The sequence below is a fragment of the Papilio xuthus genome, unplaced genomic scaffold, assembly GCF_000836235.2.
Source record: "Papilio xuthus unplaced genomic scaffold, Pxut_1.1 DF825928.1, whole genome shotgun sequence".
NCBI lineage: Eukaryota > Metazoa > Arthropoda > Insecta > Lepidoptera > Papilionidae > Papilio > Papilio xuthus.
In genome coordinates, this window is record NW_013532721.1 from 7,588,680 (window position 1) to 7,612,091 (window position 23,412).

At 34.9% G+C, this 23,412-nt stretch overlaps 1 protein-coding gene across 4 annotated transcripts in view; it reads left to right on the forward strand.

Moving 5' to 3' along the window:
* The window catches only part of Tet (Ten-Eleven Translocation (TET) family protein), a 96,422-nt gene extending 74,695 nt beyond the window's left edge, over positions 1 to 21,727 (forward strand). For all 4 annotated transcript variants that reach the window (XM_013322491.1, XM_013322493.1, XM_013322494.1 and 1 more), the window contains 8 exons: positions 9,485 to 9,664; positions 13,359 to 13,428; positions 13,540 to 16,224; positions 16,420 to 16,559; positions 16,678 to 16,906; positions 17,116 to 17,394; positions 17,530 to 17,758; positions 17,849 to 21,727. In XM_013322491.1, the coding sequence (XP_013177945.1) occupies positions 9,485 to 9,664; positions 13,359 to 13,428; positions 13,540 to 16,224; positions 16,420 to 16,559; positions 16,678 to 16,906; positions 17,116 to 17,394; positions 17,530 to 17,758; positions 17,849 to 20,108 (6,072 nt within the window). In that variant the 3' untranslated portion in view covers positions 20,109 to 21,727. The remainder of the gene's footprint in view (positions 1 to 9,484; positions 9,665 to 13,358; positions 13,429 to 13,539; positions 16,225 to 16,419; positions 16,560 to 16,677; positions 16,907 to 17,115; positions 17,395 to 17,529; positions 17,759 to 17,848) is intronic.
* The last annotated feature ends 1,685 nt before the right edge of the window (positions 21,728 to 23,412 follow it).

Genomic DNA, 23,412 nt, shown 5'->3' on the forward strand with positions numbered 1-23,412 from the left:
ATACTTCCCCTTTAAATCGATACGTCCCGACGCAAAGTTGGCGAAACTTAAGCGGTTACAACGCCCCTGCAACTAGAGAATTAGGCTGTGTGCACAATGGTCACATACTTTGACTACTTTTAATACTAAAAAGAAATTACAAAATTAAAAAAATATTACTTTTCTTATGTTTGAATTTAAAACGTAATCTAAAGAACTTGATTATTGTTCCAATATAAATCCCTGTTTGTTTCTAAACGAATATAAGCGATGATAACATTGTTGTATTACGACAGTGGAATCTCAACTTTAAAAATCTTACTAACATTAAATATACGAATGTTTGGATGGATGAATGGTTTGAAGTTATCTCCGGATCGTCTCAACGGATCTTGACGAAATTTAGCATAGATATGGAATACAGCCTGGAAGAACACATAGGCTACTAATTAAGTTTTTTATATTTCCGCGCAAACAGAGTCGCGAGCGACAGCTAGTATTAATATAACTTCCAAAAGCAAGAGTAATAAGAACGTTTGTCTTGACCGCGTATTGACTTGTCACATCTGTGCAACATGTCATTGCATGTTCACAAAGGTTAAGATGACATTCACACGCCCAGCTAATGTAGATGCAATTTTTTATTGGCTCTTTGGAAATTCCATATTATGTGTTCTAAATTGTACTCATTGCTTTTATAAAAATTTAAATTAATAAATACTTTATATATAAGTATAATACGTGTAATTAATCTTGTAATCTCATAGTAATCAAGTAATACAACCCAAATGCCTTTAAAGTTTGTTTCGCCACAAAATCATTCTTTTGAAATAAATCTCCACGCTCGAGATTCCTCTAATGTTTCTCAAAATAAAAGCGAATATAATATGTTTTACTAAAATGTTAATTCGATTATTTCAAATCGATTCCATTTATCCATCTCGATTAAAGAACTAGCGCTGCGGATGCAATCAATTCCTGTTTTCAATAGATTAAAACTAGGAAGGTTAAGAGGTTCAGTCAACAACAATACACCAACCTTGCCTGTTGTTTAACTTTCCGATGCGATAACACAGTTTAAACAACTAACGTAAAAACGATTTTGATGGCCACGAATTATCCAAACAGTTCCTACATCAAACAATGTCAAAGATTATTTAGTTAAAAAACTTTTTTTACCTAAACATTTATTAAAATATATTATTCCTTATATTTTTCTATTACAAACTATTGCAAAATAACTTAACAACAATTAATGCTTCTTAAGGTCTTCTAGTTACGGAGTTAATGCCACACCGAATTCTAAAATTATAGTGGTGTAGTAAAGAAATCATTTAACAAAAATGGTACACTTAGGTAAATCAGCTTTCGCCTACGACGTTGTCCGAGTGGAATAAAAAGGAATAGTCAAACCGATGCGCTATTCTAAACTGTAGTATAATTCTATTTCAAATTTTATATGGATCTGGCATTTATATTTTCGTACTTGCAAAAGTAAGAGGTAAGATTTGAATTAGGCTTTATCGATAAAGCTGTCGTATTATTCTAGTTTGATGTAAAACAACCTAATTTAGTCTATCATATTAGGTTGATACAGAGAGCTATTTTTTATTTCCTAACGCTGTATGTGAGTCATGGACAATATGAATTGTGAACGAGTGGTACAGTTAAAAATTATTGCGCAAATGAGGTGACGCGTTTATTTATGACTCATATATTAACATTTCCACACTTCAGTATTTGTAAAATATAAATAACTTTATCGATCAAAATAAACTTATTTAATAAATTACTAGCTGGCGCCCGTGACTCCGTCCGCGTGGATAAATAAAAAAAACTTAATTAGTGTATTGCATTTTGTATTTTTATACAGGAACCAAATTCTATAAATAAAATATGTTATGTCATTCTTTCCTCACGGCGCAATTTCATTAGTAGATAACTCGGCCAATATACAACATGCGGGGAGTCCCCGCATACAGGTCACAGACCAATGAAAATGATTGGTCGATGTTAAGCAAGCATCTTGCGAGGACTCAGTTGACAAGTGTACTGCGCGATACAGAAAACTAAGGGCTATCGCTCAACTCATGCGAGCGCTAAGGCGTGCATCATCGGGAAATATCTCGCACAACGCATGTTATCCTTATTAACTAAAAAGAAACTACTACCTTATTATGATATAATTTGTAAATATAAACTGTAATTTCATTTTCCCTCGCAATTGTACTCAAGGTCGCATTCAAATCGTTTTCCTGTAACGTATTATGCTATTATTATAATGATGTATTGTTTCTTTTTAATTTGATATTAGATTGATTTAAATGAGACTAATAATTCACTTTACAGTTCTCTGATTCCCCTGATAAGTATGTTACAGTAACATATTTTTTTACGATGTGATCGTATTACATCTAATGAAGATATAACAAAAGAAACATATTTTACAACTGGTCAATGTAAACCAGAAGTTGAAATGAAAAAAAAGTTTTTAGGACTATGAAGGTTTTATGTAAAACCGATAATAATTAAGACGTTAGCTACGGTACATACATGTTTGGACCAAGGTCAGATATAAAAACAAGCACGAAAACATAAATAAAATACGAGAGAAAATCCGCATAGTAACAAATTAATTTAAACAGTCGATGTCTAGTACCAGAAAGTACTCCCGCCTAGTGCAAGAATAAATACACGGGCCAACGTGGCTCAACACGTGTTTTACTCCATGCCTCTATACTGTAGTATTCCTACAACGCACACCAGTATAACATATTTGTAACAAACACGTGTGTGCGTAAACTCGTTTAGTCAACGCGAGCGAACGAAAGTTTGCACGTTCGGAATGCGAACAAACGTGTCAATTAGTCATTGCAACTCTAACAGGACTTAGGGATGACATTTTCCTGATTTGGGTCGAAGTTAGGTATTGCACCATAGTTATAGAGTAATTTAATTTTGTAATAAGTTACTATCACACGAAAGAATACCAGTTCATCGTACAGAATGTAATTCTCATGTTCTAAAGAGACTGAGGTCTCAAACTGTGAAAAATAATGTAGTAATAGATACAATTTGGTACAAAAAGTACTATTTAATTTTTTTTATTATTATAGAAGCCTACGAAATATCCTTAGTTAAGCTAACGTATTAAAATATCTACAGTAAACTTTACATAACAAAAACCGGCGAACTTATAATTTAAAATAAAAGTTAAGATTATCTACGAACATTTGTTCGCACGAACTAAACGTTCCTTGGCCAAACGAAATGAGTTGTGTAACGCGTTGTATCCGCGTTGCCACAGATAGAGTTGAGTTGGCTTCTCACTCCGCACACTTACTACCGTTCGTATAATTTTACAAGTTCATTCATAAGCTGAGCATTACGATGCTGTTTTGTTTAACACGTACGATATGACAATTAAAAACTGTCAAGAATTAATTATGTAATTTGTTTTTTTTTTTTTAATTAAATTATCAATCTGTTTATGCTTAGGTCAAAGATCATTTAGTAAGATAGTCCTTCCGATCATTTTCAGTTTTCGTATTCCGTATGGACATTTTTACTTTCGATCTTCTTGTCAAAAATGGTGAACCTATTTCTGTAATTTCTTACAATATTGCCGTTTAAATTTCGCACACAACTAACCTTTGTTTACTTAGAAAAAAGAAAAATTAAAATGATTTTAAACTAAACAAACATTAGCTTGAAACCATAAATTTTCCCGCGAAATCAGCGTTTCCCGCTCATTTTAAATCGGGCGCACGGGAACACAAATAATATTTTTGTAACGATGCCCGTTTATTGCCGCTTTCACAATTTCGCCAAAAATATTGCTAACCTAGACAATGTATTTACATGTACTTCCAGTTTTATTGTTATATTACGTAAATCAACATTATTTGTGTTAGGCAAATATTTGAGATTCGTTCGTTTGTTTTAGTAACAAAAACAACGCAATATTACGTTTGTACAAATGTTATTTATATCGTAACAAAATCTAAGATAAATTAAATTAGTTTTGACCAGAGGGTAAGCTTTTGGTAGGTAAAGTGTTAAAGATTAATCGATATTAAAAAGTGGCAAAATGATTGCGCAAATACAGATTAAAAACCTGCAATTTATTATCCAAATAAAGTCACTTGGATGCTTTAGCACTTACTGTATCGATAGGAATAGATAACACCATATTACGAAAATAGGTGACTCTACACTATCACATAAACCCTGCTTCGTCATGCTTACTGGTTCCCTATTCTTTACACTGACGCCCGAAATTCACCGTCATGTAACGTGAAAAATATCCTTGAAGTTAAATTTATCGTGTTCCATTTAACGGGGCCGCACCATGGTGGGCAATTAATTATTTTAGACAAGCAACCCGTCGCACGACGCCCGATAACCCTTATCTAATTAGAACGCACCGTACCTATAACTGTCCGTGAATCATTTCCACTGTAAACAACTAAATGTACTGACCAGTAGACTAGATTGTCTAAAACATTTCGATCAATATAAAGTTTGATTGAAGTCAAAATTCTGTTTCGAATTAGTTGTAGTCAAACAAGAACATTTTGGCCCGATAACAAAGGCGCTGCTGCTATGGTTAGTACATTTAGGAACTATAAAACTTACCTAATCTATAGAAAATAGCATAAAAGAAAAACATGGCACGACAACTACAGTACGTAAAGTATCAGAAGATACTTTTGACATTGACAGAGGGCGCTTGTAAGCTACCACAATTTAGTTTGACTTATGCCCACCGGGTCATTTACGTTTCTCGGTCTATAATATAATAATAGAGCAAGTAAAAACGTTTCATCAAAAGCGTAAAACATTGTTATTTTACTCCTTCCTTAGAGTCTTAGGTTAGTTTTTAATAATAAATACATAGCGATAGACTTAAGTAGTCTCTATGTTATAGTTAATTCGTCGTGAATCCTGTTTATGTATTTAATTCACAAGCACATAAGCTATATGACATAAAGCTAATAGATTATTTGTAAAAACTAGGTGGATTTGTTAGCATTCTTTCGTCGCGGTAACAGGAAATTATTTAAATATTATCAAATCAATCCGTGTGTTGGATTCTTTTGCTATAAAAATATAACGCCTCCATGTGAAGGATATTTGAAAAATGTAGTTAAACTTATTTCTTCGAGATTTTTCTTTTTAATCAATTTATGAAAGGTAGACAACGCATATGCAATTGCGTATGTCTATGGGCAGCGGTCGCTTCGCTATTTCAGCGATTTCAGGTGGCCGGTCGCTCGTTTGCCACCTTAATATATATAAAAAAAATATATTTTTGACAGTACCATTGTTGCCAAATTATATTCTTTTTGCTTATATATTACTTATATGATGTGTCTTATCGTAGTACATATATTTTTATTTATTATATTTCTATTTATTATTTATCAAGTAACGTTCCTACAATTACTTAAAGATGAAAATCATTTATTTTAAAATGGTGTTTAAAAAAGCAGTCTGCATTATATCTAAAATGTGTAAAGTACAAAAAACTATAATTTATGTCTGAAAATAGTGCTTCATTATTTATGTAGAAACATTTCTCTCCTTCATTATTAAATTTGTTTATTCGCTGTTTCATTTTAAGCTATGTGAGTTCCTCGCGAAACATAAATACCTGTCATGTGAGACCGATATTTAGATATAAAAATTAGTTGGAGCACTGCAAATGATTCTTTGTAAAAAAAAGTGTACATTTACTAACTTAAAACATACATGCATCTTACGATTTTACCATAGAAAGTATTGATGGATTGTCTGAAAGAGTATATGCTTAAGAAATGAGTGAATTCAAATACAGCTTATAGAGATGTTTGTAAGACTAAGTACAGGTGATGTAGCGTCTTACAATTTTTAAAAACAATAATTAAGATTTATTTTGAACGTATTTATACAATCAATCTTCTATCTTTTGACATTAAATACCACATAATCTAATATAAACGCGTGCCAAAATAACATTACACGTAAATGCACAACTTTTATAGCGCATTATAATGTAAACTTCGACAAACAATACGAGCTAACAACGTAAATCAAATTGAAATACGACGGCCACATATCATATAAGAAAGCAAACAACGCGACTTGCAGATCTTGCACCGAATTAATTCGTAAGTCACACAAAATTAACGATTTATACGTTTTGATTTTGAGCCAGAAAGATCAAATATACGGCGACCTTGAGCCGAGTGCGATGCCATTATAAACAATACCTAATTATATATTCTGATAGAGATTCATATCTATTGCTATTCGAAATGAATCATAAAGGTTACTTTAGAATGGTTGCGGACTTTCGGAAGGTCGAAACGTATAATTTTTTTTTTGCATAAAAATAAATTATATTTTAATCGTTTGAAATAGTTTCAAATTTTAACACCTTATTTTTAGTTTCAATTTTAATTAAATTACATTTTAACATACTTTAAATATTACTCTTTACAAAGATATTGATTGTTGATGTTTTCCGACCTTCTAAATTTTTAATAACTCAATAAACATAGAACTAATGGTTAGTAGTTTTAGAACTTATTACAATCATTTGGCGCGAATGGCGCGCTTTCGTTACAAAATCAAGTGTCAGAATGATTAGTGATGGGACATAAACGTCAACATTTTAGTAAGGCTAGTGTTGCGCCGTACACCAGCACAGTGTCGGATTTTCTTCATAACAGTAGATATTAAGTATGCATACGTAATAAGGTAGTAGCGTAAAGTGTAATAACAGCCCCCGTGACTGACGCAAATTTACGTCCATCTTGACGTTTGTGTGTATGTATTGTTTATACTAGAAATACCAATATACTTTACGTTAGAACATTCATCCAAAATATACACTGCTTGTGACGTCAAACATAACACTGTTAAATTCGATTGTCCTTTATCTTATGCTATAAACCTGTAAAATATATGCTTCTTACAATTGTCCGAATTATAACCGACCATTGTGTACTCAATCCTTTATTTTTTTGCATTATGCCTTTCTTAAATGGCGTAATACTTATCAAAATCTTACTTCTTACTTATATTTTAATGCGAAAGTTTAGATTGATGTGTGTATCTTCGGAACAACCGGAAATAAATCTTCGCACAGATCTAGATCGTAGTCTGGAAGAGCACATAGGCTACTTATTATTTTTTTAATTGCGCGCATACAGAGTCGCGACAGGCAGTTGAGTAATGAACGATTTTAAAATAGGTAACCTAAACGTGGGAATTGGTAGACTGGTTACTACAAGATAGAGTTTATAGACAAATGTTTTGAATGACCACTCTATAATTTATTTGAAACTCTTTGTTTCTTATAATATAGCATCCTCTTTAATATTTAATTAGCACATTCATCATACATTCTATACAAATTATCTTTAGACAATAAAAATTAAATGTAGGAGCGGTTGTATGAAGTTGGACAAAGGCGTGTGTACACAACAGGCCAAGTTAGAGCGGCACAATGGGCCTTTTGTTTACGATTAATGGACGACCTTTGTAGAGGCCTGAATTTTGACTTATTGTTTTAAGAACGCGTGGGAGTGTGTACCCGCCTTAAGATATTTATATTTCCAATTAAAATATCGCAATAAGAATGACGCTGAAGTCAATTCAGTTTCGTATTTTATTTATAACTTTATCTTGAAATTATTATGACCAATTGAACCTAAGTATTATTGATACAAAGAAATTGTATGGAGCTATCGACTATATAGTAAAGTTATTTTTATTACTATAAGCAGTTGTCTGATTTTTTTATTATACATTCACATAAATATCCATTTGTTATCGCTTTAATAATACACACAAAAAATAATCTCCAAAGCACACAAAAAAACTTCAACTTTAGGATCTAAAGCTCCATTCACGAAGTAAATTAAATTACAAAGAATAAACAGAATGCGTATTTAAAATCGTTGTTGCGTCAAATATTTATCTCGCAGCTGCGCACCCGCAATATTAGAAATATCAAGTTACGCAAACGCAATTCCTATTTATAAGAGTTTTAAAAAAAAGTGATATACCTGAGCAAATAATAAAACAGAATTATTATACCTAATATTCATCATCATCTTTCACTAAACCTGGGGAGGGCTTTCACTAAAACTAAGGGGTTCGGAGGCTGCCCTAAGTTAGGAGTGACTAGGCTAACACTGGGCCAGTATCGGTTGGTTGACTTAACATTGTATAAATGTACATATGTAAATAAAAAATTCAGGTGCTTAACCTTTGTGCCACCGACGTTCTATCATTAAATTATTTATGTTTTAATATAAGAAATTATAATTTCACGTCAAAATAAAATTATATTACATTCATATAAGAGTTAATAATCGTTACTTACATGCTATACTTTCTTGTAATTTCATAACTAAAAGGTTTTTAATTTCTAATACCACTTAATAATGTATTTCCTGTAATAGCGAACAGAACAAACCACGTAATTTTGAAATTCCTATAATCAATTTCATAATTATACGAGACGCGAATACAGCTCATTTTATACTGGTCTAAAAATTTCTTTACCAACTATAGGCATGGTCAGATCTTTCGTCTTATCGATATTATTTTTTTTAACTTTAAAAACATTCCTCAATATTTTTAAGCTCGTGCTTTTTTTTCGTGCTCGAAAAACCGGAATGTCGTGTCAATTTCAACTATCTTCTAAATATTTCCGTGATAATTTATCTTCCGAATTTAATTAGTAATTTTCTATGAGATATTCACATATGCCTACCTACCTTACCTACGTTACTTACTAAACGTAAATTACAATGTTATATCGATATAAAAAACATCACTAAATTACGGCATTGATGGCCAGTATTATCTTTGACATTATATAGCTCGGCGAATCTTTGACACATTTGATTTGTTTGCTACAAACCATCATATTATTTTTTTTATTAATATTGATTAATATTTCTGCATAAAATGTTATCATTAATAAAAACAGTTTATGCGATAAGTGACCGTCAAACTTTGAATTCAGACAAAATATGTAACACCATTGAAATTAACCTATACCATCTTATCTATTGTATTATGTATATTTATTTTACTATACAATATAATATGTGCTATGTATTCAAATCACTATCCGTGTTTACTGCACGCATGATAATTACGGCCGCTTCCCGGTGAAGAACCTTGTCGGTGCCCTTGGGAGATCTTTAATTTGTAACATACATGGCGGCCATGTTTAATTTTTACTTGTTTGCCCTTGTTAAATAAATGAAATATTCATTATACACAAAACATATGTTTATTTTATTAGAAATAGAACAGAAATAATGGCATGATGGTAAAATAAAATTTCCAAAGAGTTTTGGTGTTCCTTTTCAATGTGATAAATGATAGAACACTGTCGCTAAAACAATACGACTCTATGGTTAGGTTAGGTTAAAAGAGTATTCAATGAATGCCATTTTCATAGAGTATGTAACATAAGGGTGTATCCTCGTTGTTGCAGAGCTACAGAGGTCGCAAGCCTCTGGGAGGCAGCGTAGTGCCGGTGCCCGGCGTAGCCGGCCTTAGCCCCGGTGTGCCGGCGGCTGCATCCCCCGCCCCCGCTCCCCATACCCCCGCCGCGCCCAGCCCTGCACCCGCAGCCACGCCCGCCATGAAGCAAGACCATCCCAGTCAACCCATGGTAAGTTAACAACTCCATACCTTTGCTTTTTAGTTTGTATAAACTAAGAGATAAGCAATCAGTATGTCGTCAACTTAATGCTCAACACCGCTCAGAACTGAGAAATAACGTCTTCAATAACGTGGCTAAGTTCGGCATCTAGGGACGAAGCTGTGGCGCCGCCGAAAAATAATTTTAGGCAAGGTCCTTGTCAATATATGACTTTTCTTAATTTCTATTTCATTTAAGTCCACTAAACAATCTAATTTATTTCACAAAAGACTAATTAAAAGATAAACCGATTAGGAAGTAGGTTAATATGAATAAAAGATAATCTTGTAAGGAACTTAATCCGCTTTCCGTTAAGGCCCCTTGTTACCTTTTAATTTATGTTTATTGTTTTTTATTACTTCGCTAGTTAAATTACAAAACAAAGTTTATAAATTTTATGTGCTAAATTAAAAAGTAAATCTCTTGACAAACTCTTAAAGCGTCATCATCACTATGCGTCCCAACTGAAAGGCTCGGAAGCGACCCTAAGTTAGAAGTGACTAGGCAGACATAGTCGACCATGCTGGCGAAGTGCGGGTTGGTTGACTTTACACAAATCTTTGAATTTATTGATAGAAATATGCAGGTTGCACCACGATTTCCTTGACCGTTAGTACGTTTGATAATCGTTCTAGCAAAATAGAAATAACAATATGCCAAATGATACAATGTAGTCATTCGTAGTGTCCTTCAAGAGCGTTGATGTAACAAATCATTTGCAGATATTTACGAGCGGATGTAATAAATTATTGCATGATAACCTCCATGTCTTGACTGAAGTAAACATTGTCCACGTACTACACCCATTGTACTGACTCATTTATTGTGAGTTCTTGAAAACAAGCGATATTATTGTTATATAACGCAATAAGATTAACAAAATTATACAAATATTTAGTATTTTTATCGGTACTAAAATGTGTTACTTTTCAATTAAAAATATCTTAAAAAAATTACTCTTAAATACTCTAATCTTACTTATTGCTTTTTTCTTACGAATGTTATAAATGCGAATGCTTAGACGAACGCATTTAGGGATGTTTGTTTGAAGTATTTTCGGTAGGTTGCATAGATCTCGCTGAAATTTGGCATAGATGAAGAACACAGTGTGTAAGAACATACGCACAGACGGTATAGCTGCAGACAGCTAGTAAACGTATAAAACGTGAAAGTCTTGTTTATTTTTTTTTAATGGAAAAATATCCAAATAGCCAACTACTTTCGTCTTTATTATAATTCAGATACATGCTACATTTCTAATACACGTTTCCATTCAAAAGCAATTAATTTTACAGCTTTCCCGATAGACGGAAAGTTAATTGAATTGAGAATTAAATTTTCTTAGATAAATAAAACGCGACGTCTACTTTGAAATTGTTAAATTTATTTATCCTCGCCATATTACGTTGTTGCTTAAAATAAAATATTGTCGAGAGACGGTTTTGATAATTATAATGGAGTTTTCTCCGTATAATTGCATTTGTTTCATAGCGGAATCAACTTTGAAGCTGCTCAGCATCGCGTAATTTGTTTCCTTACAAAATAAAACGTGTGACTGTTTACAAAATTATATCGCTTTACAATATAGGTCACTAGCTGTCGCCCGCGACTCCGTCCGCGCGGAATTAAAAACGAACTTAATAAGTAGCCTATATGTTCTTCCTGACTTTGTTCTACACCTATGCCTATCAGCGAGATCAGTTAAGCTGTTCCGGAGATACCTTCAAACAAATATCTATCCATTCATCCATCCAGTAAGATTTAAAAATTAAACATTTCAAAAACTTGTACTCAAAGTAAAATAGTAAGAAATCGGCTGTATATTTTGGCAACAACTTTCAATCACTCTATATGTTAGCTGTTAAATTTAATTGGTATTGAAATGGTGTATTCCAACATGTCTTTTGCAATGAAACTATGTATAATATTTTAACAAAACACTAAAGTAATTAATATTGGTCACACAGAATGTACGAAGTTTCGTAGTTTTTTTGCTGCAACGTCCAACTTGGGCCATTCGCGCGCTGCTTCAAGAATTTATAGTTCCCTGATTGTAGCTACGAGCCGTTTATTTCATTTTGCGAAACATTACCTAACATTTTGCACAAATGTTTAAAATTGGACATGTTTATTATAACAAGGATTTTAAAATGAAATCACTCGAGATATCAGGCTAGATATATTTGATTTCTTTTTATTTAAGTTTACAACATATCTTCAGGTTTATCTGACATTTTAACTTCAACGTTATATTGTTCAGAGAAAAATCAAGTTAGTGACAACTGATAGACAATAAAACAAATAAATTATGAAATAATTAACTGTGTTATCTCTTACTATGTTTCGATAAGTAAATCATATGATTAATAAGTAATTGAGTTTACAGTATTTAATTAACGAAATATTTTTAGGGTTCCGTACCTCATAGGAAAAAAACGGAAACCTTATAGGATCACTTTGTTGGCCGTCCGACAGTCTGTCAAGACGTTATTTCTCAAAAACGCGTGAAGTGATACCTAGCTGGATTTTTTTTTTATTTAAAGAGAGTACAAAGTCGTTGGGTTACACAAATATATTGTAAACACTTGTAATACATAGCTACAGAACTCGCGATAAACAAAACATTTGTAATTACATACACGTAGATAAATAATAAAGTAATTTACGAGACGTGTATAAGTTTTAATTACAAGCTCGCGTCGCGCTCCTAATGAAATTTCAGCCGAGCTTCTAATGTCTCGTTACACGCACAAATTGAAATTAAAACCTTAAAATGTTTAAATAATGTAATGGAAAAGAACGTTTACTTTTATTTTAACTTTTAAAGAATTTTCTTTTTTTTAAGGTATTATTGTTCATTTATCACTAGCATCTAACCTGCCAGTATTTTTGCCAATTATTTTGGATTCACTCAAAATCGATCTTAGAACCCTCAAATTCCGACGTCAGGAAAGCTTCAAAGCGTAAAGTTCACCTTAAAACTTACTAAACAATTATTACTTTTTTAATACTTCGCAGTTTCTCCGAAAGAATTTTTTGCCACACTCGTAAACTTCATTTTTTAATTTTTACTTCCCTTGAATAAAAAAAAAACCTCATACCTGCCTTTTAGGTTGAAACTTGAAACCCTCATATTTGTTGAGAGTTTATTTTAATTACGTCGTCTTTGAAAACTCATTTTTAAGTATAATATAAGCAGGTATTAATATGAACACCTTTTTTGAAGACCTTAAGGGTATTAAAAATTTAGAACAAACTGAATTTAATAAATAAATTACAAGGTAAAAATGCGGTATTAAATTATGTTTTGAATTAGTATAACTTGTTAGTGAGTTGTTTTAAATATTTTTAGAGCGAAAGGTATATTTCTATACATAACAATATTTACTATTTACTACGTTCCCGACCTCGGGCAACGCGATAACTTCGCGCGTAACTACGTTGCGGAGTACGTCGACTTCTAGATAACCGAACGTCGTCACCTACTAATTATTTTACAAGACATTGAATTACAACTTGTATATATTTGATGGCTAAATGGAGGTCGCATCAGTCATTTACGTTTTTATATTGTTACTTTAACTTTGTAGTTAATATAAAAATACATCTACCTTTACAAAATCCGAATCTTAATTGTTTATAGTTTGTTTTGTTATCGTTGCAGGCTCCGATGCCATTTTATGCCGGGGATCCTAATAGGTTCCCAACAACGTGGCAAACAGACCCATCACAAGGTATGTTAAAACATTGTATTGTTTGAAATTAAAGAAATTTACAGAAAATAATATTGATACTATTTAATGATAACTTTTACTACAAATTAATTCTCATTTGCTTATTTACAGGTTGGCAAAATCAATTCATACAGCAAATTCCCACTCAGACAGGACAAACTACATTAGATTACCAAGGAGCCCATACACCTTATGCCACGTCTCCTCACTACCAAGCGAACACTACCTACACCGTCCAGAATGTTGCGACAACCTTTGATGTCACTAACAACACTTATTACCAGGCTGGAGTTCAGGCTGTGCCAGCACAAAGACCACCATCGAATCGCGGAGCGTACACCCCTGTTCCGTCGCCGAGAGCTCCACATTATGCTACGGAGTACCAGCAGCAGTACGCCCAAGCTGCAACTCCTGGTGTTACAAGTGGCAGTGATTCCCGACCCGCCTCGGCCATTTCATACCAAAGCTCAGTTCCGACAACGGCAGCATCCGTTTATACTGTCAGTCAACCGAATTACGAACGCACAGAGTACGCAACAGAACATGCGGAGGACTATAACAGCGGTGATGGCGCAACAGGAGATTCTAACAATGACGGAGACAGACAGGAGCAAAATGGAACAAATGGACAGCATTCGGGAAACGCCGAGCCTGGATACCTGCAGGGGAGCAACGGTCCGCGAGCTTCACTCGACTGTAGCGGGTATTCGGGCGCCTACAATAGCGGACAGTACAGGGAAAACAACCAAGCACAAAACCAAAATGACTGGCAACAACGCCAGTGGCAGCACAACCAAAGAATTCAAAACCAACAAATGCAGAACCAACATCAAATTCAGAATCAGCAACAAATACAAAATCAGCAGCAAATGCAAAACCAACAGCAGCTGCAGAATCAACAGCAAATGCAAAACCAACAGCAGCTGCAGAATCAACAGCAAATGCAAAACCAACAGCAAATGCAAAATCAGCAGCAAATGCAAAGTCAGCCGCAAATACAGAGTCAGCAGCAGATGCAGAATCAGCAACAGATGCAGAATCAGCAACAGATGCAAAATCAGCAACAGATGCAAAATCAACAGCAAATGCAGAATCAACAGATGAACCAACAATTAAACCATCATCAACAAAATCAACAGCAACAATTGCAAAATCAACAAATTCAAATGCAGAATCAACAAAATCAACAAATTCAGAATCAACAATTACAGCAATCACGACAAGATGAGTCTGAACAACAAATGTTTTCGCAGTCGGACAGGGTAAACTTAAACTCGAGACTGAAAACAATGATATTGAATAAGCAGAGCCATACCCGGGACGGTACAAACACACCCCCGGACAAAGGTGATCCTGGCGAAGGCCCACCTAGAGGGCTTGATGACCGAAAAGGTGGAATTTCCACCAATGACGATAAAAATACTACCGGTCATTTTTTATCGTATAGCCACCATCTCCGAGATAATTACCGCATAGGCGAGCAGGCTTATTCTGCAGCTGGTAATTATTCCCACGGAGCTCATGCTTATGGCGTGAGCGAGTTCGGAGGTGGTGGCCACCACGTATGGGAGGGCGGGACGGATGTTCCGCGGAGTTATGACAAAAATTTTCCATCAGTTAATGCATCCAAAGCACAAAAATTGCCCTCTTATTCCGATATGAGAGGTCAATATAATGTTTACTCAAATCTCACAACCACAGTCAATTCTCAAAAGTATCCCGAAGTTTTCGGTAATGACAATTTAAGTTTTGCGCAACAAGATAGTAAAGATTTCCAATCTAAAATGCTTATAGGACCAGTATCTGAAATGAACCAACAAACCTCAGCTCGTGAGATAAGCGCACAAAAAAAGCATTTTGAAAGAGAAGCTTATGATGCAAAATCCAGGCATCCTAATGCGCCTTTAATTCCTAAGTTAGAATTCCCTGATAATTATCAGTACAAGAAGGAAGAAAGGATAAAACCCGAGACGGTAAGAACTTCCTGTCAAAATACGTACAAAAAGCCAAATGAGACGAATTTAACTAATACTTATAGAGAGTTTCCTAACGGTTCTTTGGCCAAGGCCAATCAAAATACTGTGCTTCCCCCAATATCTACCATAAAACAAGAAAATTTTGGCCCAAAACAACAAGCCTATCAGAACTTCCAGAATTATGGATTTGAACGTAGGCAAGAAAATCATGAAAATTTTGTTCAAAGTCCTCGCGTCCAAGAAAATATAGGTTTTCAAAGATATAACAAGAATTACGAACAAAAGACACATAAAACATTTGAAAACCTCGGCAATTCAGAAAGAAATATACCAATTGAACCCAAACCACCATTTTACATTGAGCAAATCAAATCAGAACATTCACCCCCGGGACATAAAATATATAAAAACATTAATTATGGACCTCCAAAGAACGAGCCTTATATGTTTCCTGGGGATGGAGGACCAGTGGCTATCAGGAACGAAGTTGGTTACTCTTGCTGTCGCCAGGGTTCAACTAGAAAACCACCCCCCGAACACTTAAGAGACGGAGCTTGTCCAGGACTACAGACTAAAGATGAAATATTAGAAGACGACCCTGATTCAACGGAAAAATCTGATTCCAAAAATTCCTCTAAGCCTGGTACGCCTGTACCGGATAATACCGCTAAGCCTAAAGAAAATCAATTTAATTATTCTAAAGAATATCTCGACAATTTGGAAAAACTAAGAAATAGTTCGAGGACAGAGGTGCCTGATTGTAACTGTTTCCCGGCTGATAAAAATCCTCCTGAACCAGGCAGCTACTACACTCATTTAGGTAAGTAATTTCTGTTGCTATGATTTTATATTTTTCAATTTCATTTTGAATTCTAGTACATTCAAATTTTATTGTTGTTTTATATTAAGGGCTTACTCAAAATAAAAAAAATGAGGTTTAAATGTGTAAATTTTATGGTAGCCATGTAGTTACAAATATTCAGTTTTATTAAATACATTGTACATCACTTTACAGGAGCAGCCTCTAGTTTGGCAGAATTAAGAAAAGAGTTAGAAACGCGGACAGGACTATCTGGAAAAGAACTGAGGATTGAAAAGATCTGCTACACTGGCAAAGAGGGCAAAACTGCTCAAGGATGCCCGATGGCAAAGTGGGTGAGTGTATGGATCCCAAAAATTTCTTTACCTCTTCAATTACAATTTCAAATTAAAACGAAAACTCAACAATGTGTTTATTTTTTTTAAATATTAAACCTCAAAATTCGCCCCACAGATAATCAGACGTGCCAACTACACGGAGAAAGTTCTAGTGGTGGTGAAGTGCCGCAACGGGCACAAGTGCACCTCCGCGTGGATCGTGGTGTGCCTGGTTGCGTGGGACGGCATCCCGCAGTCAGAGGCTGACCTCGACTATACACTGCTCTCACACAAACTAAACCGGTACGGCCTGCCAACCACACGGCGCTGTGCCACCAATGAAAACAGAACCTGCGCCTGTCAAGGTAACTCAAATAATATATTTCTTCTTCACTCTTCACTTTCCTAAGTCTTATTGTACGATAGCTTAAGTAATCAAATGTTATTAAGTTTAGATTATGACGCGATACGAACGACGTAGTTAAAGAAAACAGAAAGCTTAAGTAACATTGATTTGAACTTAAAACTTTTGGATTAGATGTCTTTACTCATCTTACGTAATGTTTAATTCCAGGGCTGGACCCAGAGACTTGCGGCGCTTCATACAGTTTTGGTTGTTCATGGTCGATGTACTACAATGGCTGCAAATACGCAAGATCCAAGACCGTGCGCAAATTTCGTCTGTCTGTCAAAACCGAGGAGGCGGAAATAGAGGAGAGAATGAATGTTCTCGCTACTCTACTGAGTCCACTTTACATGAACCTCGCTCCCAAGTCATTCGAGAATCAGTGCCAATTTGAAAAAGAAGCTTCCGACTGCCGCCTGGGATTTAAGCCTGGACGACCATTTTCCGGTTTGTATTGTATCATTTTCGGATAAAATGTTTTGCAATAGATATAAATGTTTCAAATTAATATTCAGGAAACATTTATCAGTTGCATTATTCATATAATATATTAATCTCATGTTATTTATTTTTTGCGTCTAGGAGTGACAGCATGCATAGACTTCTGCGCGCACGCGCATCGCGACCTGCACAACATGCACAACGGGTGCACGGCGGTGGTGACGTTGGCGCGACACCGCGGGCCGGCGCGCGCAGAGCATGAGCAGCTGCATGTGCTGCCGCTTTACGTGCTTGACAACACCGACGAGTTCGGCTCCGTCGACGGACAAGAGGACAAAGTGCGCAGTGGAGCGCTGCAGATACTTGACAAGTAAGTACGACCTTTTCATAAATTTAATTAATCGCTAAATTTGTAGTTGAAATCAGCTTACCGACTAACCTATTTCATTATCTTTTCCAGATTTCCAATGGAAGTGAGAGTCCGATCCGTGCCATTACAACCGTGTAGACGTCACGGTAAAAAACGAAAGGATGAAGAAAGTTCAGACAACGCTAACTCTACCGCGAACACCGCGACCCAGCAGAATTCTAACAACCAGAAGAAGCAACAGCAGAACACTGCTACACCGAGGACGCCACAACCAAACGATAACAGAAATAACGCAAGTCCTAAAACCCAAAGCAGCGCATCGCCCCGAGCCAACACTCCGGCTATGAACCAACCAAATCCACCTTTCACTAATAACTCGCCATATAACTCAGCATTTGTAAATCCAAATATGCATAACAATTCCTCCGGTCTTATCAACCCTAATTTATCAAATCCTGCGTTGTTAGACATGGCGTCGATGATCGACAATTTTACTGATGCCCAATTACAAAGTAATCAAATCTCTAGTACAGTTCTAGACTCTCCTTACAATCCCTATGATCAAAGCTATAATTTACATCACCAGAACAGCATGTACAATCCAAATAATGTGTCACCCCTAATAGAAAATACTTGTCAGAACCCTAACCCCAATCAACTGCCGAGTTTTGCCTCTGGCTTGCAGAAAAGAGACCAACCATTCAATACCAATCAAGAACAAATCCCACCAGCGAATCAATGGCCTGATTTTGCTAATGCAGAAATGTTTAATAACGTAGTAAAAGAGGATCCCGATTCGACCACGGCACATCTCAACGGTCCCGCTAACAATTTTAGTCCCGACTCAAATAGAAGTGAAACTAATTCAGATCAAATGTCACAGAAAAATACATCGGAAAACGATAAACAAAGTCTCATAGGCGATATTACAAACAAAATGCCAGAATTCGATATGCCCAACTCGCCGCGCCTGACGGAGATATCACAGAAGTCACAAAGTACTCCAGCATCTCCTGCTCCTTCACAGATCTCAGAATTAAAGTCGCCAAGCAATGACACATTAATTTCGCCCGATGCTAGAAAAAGTGTTTGGAAATCACCAGATTCTAAAAACTGGGATCCCTTGAAACCAAAAGAAGCAGCTAATGCTGAAAATGACAATTCTTTATTTAGGGTACCAAAAGCAAGACCGCCATCGCGATCCCAGCTGGTCAACCCTTTGGCTGGCGTAGAAAATACAACGTTCTTAAAGCCATATCCACCATCAGATAAACCTCATTTTAGCCAAGGTTATGAACATAGAAGTCCATATGATAACAGAACCAATACAATATCCCAGCCGCCAACATCGCAAGGAAATTTCACTATTAACCACGAAGACATGAATCAAAGTATGGGAGTATCAAATAAACCCGTACAAGAGTTTGCTGGGAACTTCCATCCTGTAAGTCAGAATAATTTTGGAAACCAAACTTCCGTGCCGTACAGTAACTACCCACAGATGACAAATGCGTATCCATTTCCACCAAGCCCGTATGGTCATTTTAATCCATACGAAAATTCTTATAACGATTACAACAGTCTAGCATATTACAATGCTGAAAAATATAAAAGGGAAGAATTGATCAGAAATTCTCATTGTTATAACTCCTACGGTTATCAATATAACCCTAATTTTACTCCCAATTTTTATCAGAACCCAAGTCCAAATTGGTGTCAGTCTTCGCCTAATTGGTGCTTGTACCCGCCTCCTTTTTCTATTCCGTATCCACCAGAACCACCAAAAGCTGAGCCTATCGGAGAAGTAACAGAAGTATCCGACAATCTGGAATGTTTTAAAGATAGTCAGATGGGCGGCGTGGCCATTGCTTTAGGTCATGGGAGCGTACTGTTTGAATGTGCGAAACACGAAATGCACTCGACGACAGCTGTAAAAAGTCCTAACAGAGTAAATCCGACTAGAATATCGTTGGTCTTTTATCAGCATAGAAATCTGAATAGACCCAAGCATGGTCTTGAAGAATGGGAAGAAAAAATGAGGTTGAAGAAGCTTGGTTTAAATCCTGCAACACCAGGAACGCCGGGACCGAATTCTAATTCCGCTTCGCCAGCGTCTACACCGGGACCCGAGCAAAGGCAAACGCCGGGCCCGGAGAAATGGAAGAACAATGAGGATGCTATTCCTGGAGGATACAGTTCCTTGGCAGCGCTCGTAGAAGCGACTAACGCTGTGAAGAAAAGCGGACAGATCATGCTACGTACTGATACTCACACCACAATGTCATGGACGACACTATTTCCAATGCACCCTTGCACTGTAACGGGCCCCTACCAAGAATCGGCCACCTGACGCAGGCCGCGTCACGTCGCAACATAGCTGTGTTGTCGACCGCGCCTCTAGGTTTCTACCGAAGCCATCACAATTCGTTTGAGTCGACCGAATTCATCCCAAGTGTTGCTTAAACGAATATAATAAAGCCACTGACTACTTATGATATTATACTGATGATAATTGGAAATTTATCTCTATGGATAAGAATATAAAAGATGCAATGATCACGTTGTAAAATGATGTATTACTAAGTGGTTATTATTGAAACTTTTAAATTATACTTTTTTATTGTCGCGTAAAGAGCTGGTCCTGCGAGCTTCTTATTACATTTATATTGGAATTGACTACCGATTTACATTATAAGTTTTCGACGAATCGAGTGAGTTTTAATCAAAGATGTTATTTAAGTTTTAATTTAGTAGTTTTTATCGCATTTCAACTAGTCTTACGTTACTACGCTAGTATCTATTGTATGAGATAAGCGACCGTATCCATGTAGTTCTTTTGTTTGTATATTCATGTGCTATTTAATTTTACCAATATCGAGTCGACCTCCATGGATATATACAAAAACATTTTGTATAAAATAGATGCATTGTATGTTTATTCTGGATATTTTATCGTGTTTTCTAATTAAGCGCATTATGAATAAATATTTAGTGCGATGCAATGATCTCATAAACTACTAACACTACATGTATACCTTGTTCAGAGCAAAAGTACAAAACATCATGTTTTGTGGGAAAGAGAGGCCCCAACCCGCCGGTGACGGCCGGACACCGCGGTGTCTATTTTTGTACCTTTGTTTGTTTATTTATTATTTTACATTATTGTGAAACCATTCCTCTATTTGGAGTTTGTTTTGGCATATTATTTTAAATTTAATGATACAAGTAAAATCATAGCGGAAACGCTAAATGCATTTTACAACACACGTAATTGAGTGCTTTTCTATTAGGTTTAAGATGTGTGTATTTTTAACTTTTTAGAATATTTAACTTATTTATATTGTATTACGTGAACCTTTATGAAATGATTTTCTTTGTAATAATTTAGTGTTACGGTAGATTTTAATAATTAATATATTTGCTTTATGACTCGACATTTAAGTTGTATTGACATGTTCAAGCCTTCTTTACTTTCCTCCAGTGCCTGCGCTGCCGCCAGCGCCATCTGTTGACGTGAATATACAAACTGTTAAATTGTGTCCTTAGTTCATAATCGTGTGTGCATTTTATGAAAACATCCTTATTGTTTAGTCACTAATAATTTTAATGAAATTATGTTCAATAATTTAAAGAAAAATATGAAATAAAAAAATACAATTATAATATAAGTATTGCGTAAAACAGGCGCTTGGAAAGATTATAAAGTAGGCATATTATTGAAAAATGAATGAAATCATACTGACGAATAGTTATTAATATATAATTAGGCTAAGAGAAGTTTGTTTTAAAGATTAAACTATTGATATAGTTTATATTTTTTACGTGTACGTATTTATTGAATGGTAAATTTATTGGGACGAATGTGAAATTATTTATAGGTGAAGTTTTCAGAGCAAAACTTTTAAAAACTAAGCAATAATAGACGTCGGGTCTATGTACATTATTATGTAGGAGTTGAATAAAAAAAAATAACGAATGGTGCAGAATATCGTCGATCTTATGTCGCTTAACTTTTCGAACGGTCTCTGATCGCCTAAATTTTATTCTGATATTATTTGTGTACGTTATCTGTGTGCCCCTCTTGCCATACGTAGCCGCCGCTCGTAACCGTTGACTTCCACTGATGAAAAACTTGTATAAAAACATAATTAGAATATGTTTATGTTCGGGCAGTGGAAACTCATGGTTACATTTAGTTGTCAGAGCATTGTGTTTGTGTGACAAGACATATCAATATCGTTTTCATAAATCATAGTTTTTACAACAACGTGCCAGCAAGCAGTGATCGAAGCAGGTCAAATAAAACATATTTTAAATTGTATACGGATTATTATGTCGGCGAATTTTTCACGTTTACAAATTAAAAAAAAAAACATTTTGTAATTGAGGGTTAAATCGTTTTACGTGTTGTGAATAGTTGCCTCGAGATTGATATTGTGGGAAACGATTTCGATCAGTTTGAATTGCATTTGTATTGTAGACAGCATTCGTACAGATGACGTTACGTGAACAAACAAATTAGAATAAAATTAGTAATACGGAAAATATCATATAATAGTTACTGTGTTTATCCATTGATCGAAAGACTGTTAGATGTTGCTGAATTTATGACAAGTGTTAATTATAATTTATTAACGTCGTTTGTACGAATGCATGTATTGAGTAAAAAATTTAAAAAGTAGATGATTGTTAATCTCAAGTTAATTGGATTATATAAGAGAATGTATCAATTAGGTCACACTAGAAACCTGTGATATAAGCGTAAACTCACGTGTGCTTGACTGCTTGTGTCCTTTTTCAGTGTGCCCATATCGCGGCACAGATAAAATTAATATTATTTTTTTAATATTTTTCATCTGTTGTACGTAATCACGAGTCTGTGCCGTTGTTCCTTTGCTGTTATTTTAAGCTGAAAAGATAAAGCCAAAAACGACCAGTATTGTGAGAATATTTTAACCAAAAAACGTTGTCCTTTCCACTGACATAGTTTGCGCGTTATAATTCACATGTGCGTGTGAAAGTAATTTTTAAGAAAATGTGTCTCAAACGCGGCGTTCGTTATATGTTTGAGTTACAAAGGAAACTGTTTGTGTAACGATATTTTATTGTCTTCTGCCAAAACAAAAGAATGTGTCATGTAAATAGAACTACCATTATTTATTAATACAATAATTTAAAAAAGAAATGACTGTTTTATTTAGTAACCTTTGATCTATACTACTTATTACTATCACTTTAGTTACCATGGTAACGCGATTTAACCTTTAATTCGACGGTGTCCAGTCTGACGAAGAACTAATTAGAAAAAATCTACTGAACTAGTTTAGAGAAAATTACGTAAGTATGACTTTACAGAAAAAAAAAACATTTTTTTTGCTACAAAAAATTTCGTCGAATTAAGGGTTAAAATTCAATTGGCCATCTTTTATATTCAACAAAATTGTGACAAAATAAAAGTGTCGTATTAGCTCGTAAGGCATGAATATCAACTTTTGCAGCATTATTTGTTACACCTAATTTTCTTAGTAAAGGATTGATTAATAAAATACGAGAAACTAAGTTATATAAAATTTATTTTAAAAAAGTATGTATACATTTCATATTAAAACTAATAAGTCTTTATTAAAACGTTGGACGGAAAGTTTTATAATGAC